General features: G+C 32.8%; 2 protein-coding genes across 2 annotated transcripts; both read left to right on the forward strand.

The window, feature by feature from the left end:
- Nucleotides 1-1,766: 1,766 nt before the first annotated feature.
- LOAG_10992 (hypothetical protein) lies at nucleotides 1,767-2,380 on the forward strand (the record flags this gene model as incomplete). The annotated part of the gene is made up of 2 exons (XM_003146516.1): nucleotides 1,767-1,932; nucleotides 2,205-2,380. The coding sequence occupies 2 exons, from the start codon at nucleotides 1,767-1,769 to the stop codon at nucleotides 2,378-2,380; spliced, it is 342 nt and encodes a 113-aa protein (XP_003146564.1).
- Nucleotides 2,381-4,197: 1,817 nt separating this feature from the next.
- On the forward strand, nucleotides 4,198-6,489 carry LOAG_10993 (hypothetical protein; the record flags this gene model as incomplete). Its single annotated transcript, XM_003146517.1, has 7 exons — nucleotides 4,198-4,207; nucleotides 4,281-4,456; nucleotides 4,719-4,877; nucleotides 5,075-5,310; nucleotides 5,591-5,708; nucleotides 5,825-6,041; nucleotides 6,311-6,489. 7 exons carry the CDS (start codon nucleotides 4,198-4,200, stop codon nucleotides 6,487-6,489), a joined length of 1,095 nt encoding a protein of 364 aa, XP_003146565.1.
- Between the last annotated feature and the right edge of the window lie 1,009 nt (nucleotides 6,490-7,498).

Consider the following 7,498-nt stretch of genomic DNA (forward strand, 5'->3'; position numbering starts at 1 on the left):
TATACTATATATATATATATATATATATATATATATATATATATAATGAAGACAAATGACTAGCAGTTAAACTCCTTCATCAGAACAAAATCTAAACCCGCAGATTGGCCATCTACCATAACTTAGATAAGCCATAAGTAAACAAGGGAGATATTTCAAAGTATGCTTAAACATGATCTATTGATATTACCAAACCAATTTGCACTGTCTCTTTTTCTCTTTAAAATTAATTTTTGATGCTAAATAGAATATAATTTGACGAAAAGCTTTTTTTTCCAATCTCTCATGTTTGTGTTCTCTTATTTCCACGTATTCTCGAATTATGACTCTTTTAGAAATGCAAAGATTATTTTCAGAACGGAAAATAGTTTATGTCATTGTCCTCTTCGCAACAAGAAGAATTCGTAGTGAATATTTCAAAAGATGTATCAATATTTGTTGGCAATCATCAGCATTTTAAAGAAAGAAGGAGCAAAGCCAGTTTAGTGATCTTCTCCCACCTGTTTAATTTTGAAACTCTCAGTTTTCCTGTACGTCCAATTTAAAATAAATAATTGAAAAGGAGCCGGAATCAGCAGAATAATCATTACTGAACTGTTGGTGAAATTCCGGTTGGTGGTATTTGCAATTACTCAATTTGTTGATTTATTCACAAGCGAAATGTAATTATAAATTGTTTCAGATGCGCAATATGGTGGAAATTCGACAATGCCAATTTTCAATTAGTTGTTTAAATCTAATAAATTCCATTGTCAAATTCAGCTTCACACTGATAAGACCATTCTTTCGCATGGTTTTTTCTCTCTTACAGCACCAACTTAATTTTCAGATCACATAACCGTTAAACCGGTTATAAGGAGAGGTTAGCGAAAGAAACTTGATTTGTGCTCCCATAATGCCAAGGTGCAGCAATATGTATGAATTGCTATCCGCCCATAGTTGTTTGGTTTTCTATATCATCTTATATATATATATATATAATAAAGCGATGACAGCTATGATAGCAATGACAGCAAAAAGTGGTAATTAGTGTTAATTAATCGCGGTATTAATTAATGCCACTTCTCACACTCTTTGATAATCGTTAATAAACGCTCTAAAGTATGATTCATTAAGATGCTTTCAAGCTCGAAGTAGAAGAAAAACAGTTTGGATATTTGAAGAAATAATCCTTCCTGATTATCGTCAGCATCTTAATTACTTGTTCCACAAAGCCTGCTTTATCTGACTGAACTTTCGAATGGGGGAAAAAAAAAGATATTATTCAAACAATAACGACTTAAACAATAATGAATACAAACACGGATATTGTGAACTAACAGATAAGGAGGGGTTAGTATGGATCGAATCGAAATATTCGCAGCCTATGTACGATCAAACCGGTTACAATTGCTATTGAAGACAGCCGTCGTTTTATTCTTTCTGGTTGGTTAATTTAACCAATCTGATCCCATCCAATCTGGTTCTTTTAACTTTCCAACCAATCTGATCTAATTCCTGAAACGCTTGACCGAGTCCAATAAAATTTTACTTTGATTTCTATTCAAATACCCATTCTATTTCATGTATCAGTATCTGATGATATTCATGATGTTATGATTCCCTACCCGACATGCCTATCCAACGTCGTTGCAGATGTTTGAATCAGTTTAATCGGAGTAACACTGAGAGAAATACCACAGAATTTGTTTATATCACTTCTATCATTCCTATCTTTCCTAACATGATGTGTTGAAAAGTGTGGATAACAAAAGTGCCTCCCACAAATGTATTCAATAGTGACCACATTCATACTTCTGGTAAGACAAGTGAATGGTCAATATGGTGAATTAGCATCGTTGATCGGTGGTACTCTCACACCGGGCCTTTTTGGTAATGCAGCTAGCGGTGCAGCTGGAACCGCCTCAGGTCTCCTCGGCAATATTGGAACATGTTAGTTTTATTTTTCAAGACAACCGGAAGCTTTCACCTAAAACAAATTTTATTTCAATGAACATCTTCAATTTAAATCTGAACATTATTCAAATTTTATCCACTGATAAACATAGTAAATCTTTCACAAAATTTGAAACATATTCATATGAATTCGAGCGGTAATTTAAAATTGTTATGCATAATCAAGCTAAGTATGATTGTTCTGTTTTGGTACAAAGGATTAATTATTTTAAAATAATAATCATACACATGTAGCAGTGTTTTTTCAGTGTATCAAATTGCTCAAGGTGCATTACAATTAACAGGTACCGGTGTCGGTATTCTGAATCAAGCCGCAGAAGGAAAATGGTTCAATACGGTTGTTGAAGAAGCTAGAAATGTAAGTTTCTTACTTCTAGCACTTGTTAAAGAGGCGCAAAATGAAAAAGGACTTCGCTATATGTAAGTACCACTGCCATAACAGCGTTATTTATCGTGTTTCATTGAATTTTTAGAAATTTCTCATAAAACGGCAGCTAGTAGTTTAGTGATTGTACTGAACTGAAATGTTAAAGATATCCAGAGTTGGAAGAAAAAACAAAAATTTTTAAAACTTGAACAATTTTATATATAATTTATATATAAAACATATTTTTTTTCCTATATAAAACACTATATAGAAATAAAGTATGAGATCAGAAAAGCGTGCTTAAAACTGGACACTGCTTTAATTTATAAAGTGACTTCGCAGATTAAGACTCTTCAAGGTTCCATTCTTTTATACATTTTTTTTTCTTAAAGAGGAGGAAGTATGTTGCAATGACCTTGTAGTTCTTCCACGTCATGTATGTTTTTTAAAAAAAATATGTTGTCGACTTTTTTCGAATTTCCATATACCAGAAGGTCGGAAAGACCGTTTATACCATCGAGTATGCTAACCTGGATTGGCAAATGAAGGCTAATCTTGGTAAATGAAGGCTAATCTTATTTCCGCTCTTCAAAAGTTTCATTACTTGATTTTCATAAATAGCTAAAAGTTTCATGAAGCGCTTTCTGTTGTGATATAAGTAGCCGCTTTAAGTTCGATTAATAATTTTTCGAAAAATTATTTGAAAATCATCAAGCGATTAATTTTTTAAAAACTTACGTTACTTCAATTTTGTACTTTAAAAAGATGCTATTAAATGTGTGACAGTGACAGAAAACTGTCATCCATCTCCAACTTTATTCGAATTGATTGTTAATACTTTCTCCAAAAAATGAAAAGTACTTTCTTGTAAAAGTGGATCTTTTTCGAGGAATTAAGTTACTTTCTTTCTAGGCTAATCGGGAAATTCAAGAGAGAGCACTGATTGGTACGTACATCATTTCACTTTTTATTTAGTTTTTCCTTTTCTAATTTAGGTATTTTTTCAAGATACAAGATAAATGACATTATAATATTTGTTCGCTATGAAGAAAAAACTGGTGATCCTTGTCCCCAGGAAGATTTATAATTGATTTGTATGAACTTTGATCAGCTGAAATTTGCTGAGGGAAGTGGAAGTCGTCCGGTTCATTCATTTATATCGTATCGTTTTTCAACTAATTTTGTTTTTATCTAATTGCCGCTTGCTACTGCAAGACAGCACTAAACGGGTAAATTACAATTCTTCTGTTTTTCATTTCAATTTTTTAAGCTCCAGAATCGGTTTCCTATGAAACTTGGAAAAAAAGTCGTACAGTCATCCTTAAACTTAAAAAAAAATCAATACACTAACAATGAATGATTGATGTTTGAATCATATTAATGCCTCGGGAAAGGAAACAGAATTTTTTAAAGATTTAGCAAAATTTTTTATATGTAGTGACGGAAGAATAAGTTATCAGTGATAATTAGTTGTCACATTAACTCTATTGTAAAAATAAATGAATGGGACCCATAAAACCCATTCATCATTTTAAAAAATGAAAAGGTCAGAAAATAAAGAATCAGAGGCAAAAGAACAAGAAACAGTACCACGGCAGTTATAAATTCGAATTGTCGCTCCATAACCTGTTACTTTCCGGAACTTTTTTTTTTCTAATTTCTGAAATTTTCAATCTTGTTGAACTCAGATCAAAGTCCTAAGTGTCAGAATGCTTGAAGAAAAAAGGATAAACGTGTCGGAAACTACAATTGAGAGAACTTGAAGTTGACGACGTGAGTAGATTAGACAAACATTTTTGAATCTGACACGCTATTTAAGGATGGAAGGGACGTAAAGTTTTGTGGTTAATGATCCTACTTGATAAGTAAAAAGAATGAATTTGGGTGGTCAATTGAATGCATTTGACCTTTAAGTTCTATGTTATTTAAAGATGAAAGAAATGTAAAGTAATTCCAGGAAATAGTTTAGAACCTGACTACTCTCAGTTTGGCATTAATTTTCCGGCACCAGCACCTAGTGACTACGACCAGGAAGGGAGTGTGAAACTGGAAAGTCTTATTCCAATCAACAACATCACAACTGAAAGGACTGCTCCAATTGAAACTCCATTAATCACTCTGTTTCCAGATGAGGTAAATTAAACTTTTCCGGCTGAAAATTTCATGTAATCAATGAGAAAATTTTACATAACATCCGAAGGTCAAGGTTGCATCTATATTCCGAAAGTAAAAGTCAGTCTGCAATGGTACAACAGATTAGTATAGCTATTTCCGTTTTGTCATTGTATAGTCTGTTATCGTATTCTTTTCAAGTAATTCGATTTAATATATGCCTCTAAAACACTGATAATCATCCATCATATAGCATAAGAATCTGTTCTTCGTCTCATTTTAGAAAGAGATAAGTAGTTTAAACGGAAAGGAAAACCTGAATGTTGTGAGTGTAATTGATGTCAATGAAAATAGAGAGAAGATTAGTCGTTTTGGGAATAGAGAAAACTCTGGACGAGATGGTATGAATAAATCTAGTAGTGATGATCATGAAGAAGAAAAGGTTTGCTTTGGGAAACTTTTCGAAATTCAAATTAAATCAATGCCCAAATAGTTTTTCGAACTTTCTGCAGAATTTTGAAAGAAATTAGCAACCAGGGGTTTTTTGAATTTTTTTGTTAAAAAAAGCTCCTAAAAAAATACACTTAACAAAATCATTTGTTAAAATTATAGAATACGATGAATTGCAGATATTTTCAGGATAAAAATTTGGAACTGACTGAAGAGAAAGTAGGAAAATTGCAGCGATTTGTTGTATTGCTACGTGAAAGCAATATAACGGAAAATGATTTAAGTGAGTTGACAAGATTACTCAAACAGAAAAAAGCGATTAATTCAAAATCAGTCAGGTCAACTACCGGATCCCGGATTCTTTTCACTAACCCTACCGCATCTATCACCACAGCCTCAACACTTCAACGAACAAACGAGACAAAGTAATGTAGATTTCTTAATTCGTTTGCAATTTCCTCTGTTTCTGAATTTTTTATCACTTAAAATATTTTTCAATTGTTGGAGTATTACTAACATACTCAAAGAATTTGTTAGTAAATCACTTCTCGATGCTAATATTAGTAAAAATGGTTGAAGAGGCAGTTTTCTCTTTTTTTTTGCCGTCAAACGTTTTCGGCATTTAGAGAATTGGGGCTTTGAAGACTCTGTGAAAAACGATTCCCTTAGGATTAGATGCATAGTAAAGTTATGCTTCATTTACAGCAAAGCCTTCATCACTGCTCTGCCGATAATTTTTCGACATACAGAACCAGAACCGGGTGATGTCGTCGATAGCGAAGATAGCGATCTACTCCCATTTACTACTTCAAGACCTAAAATGGTAATCAGTCATTTATTTATATTTACAGAATATCAGATTTATTTCAGGTTGCCTGATGAAGTTTTTAAAATTTCCGAATGAAAAGAAATACTTCAGATAATTGTTTTGTTTACTAGGGAGCAGTTAGGATCAAATATCAATCCCGCAATCAGCAAAAAACCAATTCGACATCAGCAATTTTTCATCGTCCTAGGAAGTATCCTCGTCGAACAGCATATCGGGCTCGATTACCCTTTGTTACCAGTGCTACTCATATTGAAGCTAAAATGGAGAAACCGAAACAGTCAAAAATAAATATGAATGGAGGAGCGATTCAGCAAATCCACTTAACAGGTATTTTTTGTCTAGAAACTCATATTTAATTTATTTTGTTAAATTATTTGTGAATTACGATTATTGTGAAAACACATGACTCTTTTAATGATTGAATTCTCTAAGAAAATAAGTTTCGAAAACCTTTTGAAAGCAGTAAATCTCACTTCTAATTTGTTCAGAATTCTTAAAAATTTTTTGTGATAATGAGTCCAGGTAAATTGAGTAATGTTCATGCAGAAGTGCAACTGGAAAAAAGTTCTTTCGAAAGTATTTAATTACTATTTTAGAGCAAAAGTCAGATGTCCTAAGACAGCAGTTTTTGCAACCAGCTGTTTTGAATCCATTCGCACAGTCGGAAGTTACTGCGCCAGCCTTTGGAATTTTTCGAACTCCAACATTTCCATCTCCTCTTATCAGCAAGCTACGAATGTCATTAGAACCCACCCTTCATTTGTATCCGTTTTAGGAAGCCATAATAAAAGTAATAGACCATGCCTTCAAGAGAATCCTATCGATATTCTAGGATAGCCAAATACATATTTATGATCAACTGATTCCTCTTTTCTGCCCTTCATGAAACTTGGTAATTCCCTTTGGCTGATTAGAATGGTAATTACGTATTATTAACTCATTACAAAATTGTTTGTAGAAAGTTGTGCATTTGTTGGGCATTTACGTGTTGCAACAGGTCAGTCAGTTCATTGTTTTTTAAAATGAATTATAAATATAAAAATTTTGAATTCGTCATATGCTGTAACAGATTGATAACAAAAACAAAAAAAAAAAACAAAACTAGCTATTTATTGGTTTCCCGACAAAACACGTTGTTAGTGAAAATGCAGTTGTAGCACTGTTAGTCGATTTCATGAATCGTTTAAGTGAAATCGAGAGGTCGAGCATTGGATCTATGAAAAATATCGGATTTGTGTTCAATAGAACGGCAACTAAAAAATAATTGATTTTGAATCTGTTCTTTGAATCTAGGAAAACAGAGACATTGAAGCAATGTATATGGACAGCGATAGTAGTTGTGATTATAAATGATTAGAGTAACTGATGAAAGAAAGTAAGGTCATAGTAACTTGGTCTTTCCTTATCTCAGGCCTCTTCATCAAATATTTTACTCTGACCTAAGGAATAAGTGTTGTGGAACATAATTATTTGTTAAGTGAAATGGAAAGGAACTGAATAGAGGAAGACGGAGATTTCCTGATTGCAGGCATACAAGAATGTTTAAAGCAAGCAGTCGCATGAGTAAAAGGCCTAGAAGATGAGTCGATCACATCGCTTGAACAATTATCTTTTGCATAATTATGTTTAACTACTTTTGAGGATGGATCAGTCTTGCTGGATTATTAACGTCTGATCATTTCGTCCTTTTCACCTGCCTTTCCTTACCTTTATTCTTTTATTGACTTCTATGAATGACGTTCTTTCATCTAATCTCGATCGCTCTCTTACTTAAACATATTTGT

Source organism: Loa loa, assembly GCF_000183805.2.
Source record: "Loa loa unplaced genomic scaffold supercont3.11, whole genome shotgun sequence".
Lineage (NCBI taxonomy): Eukaryota > Metazoa > Nematoda > Chromadorea > Rhabditida > Onchocercidae > Loa > Loa loa.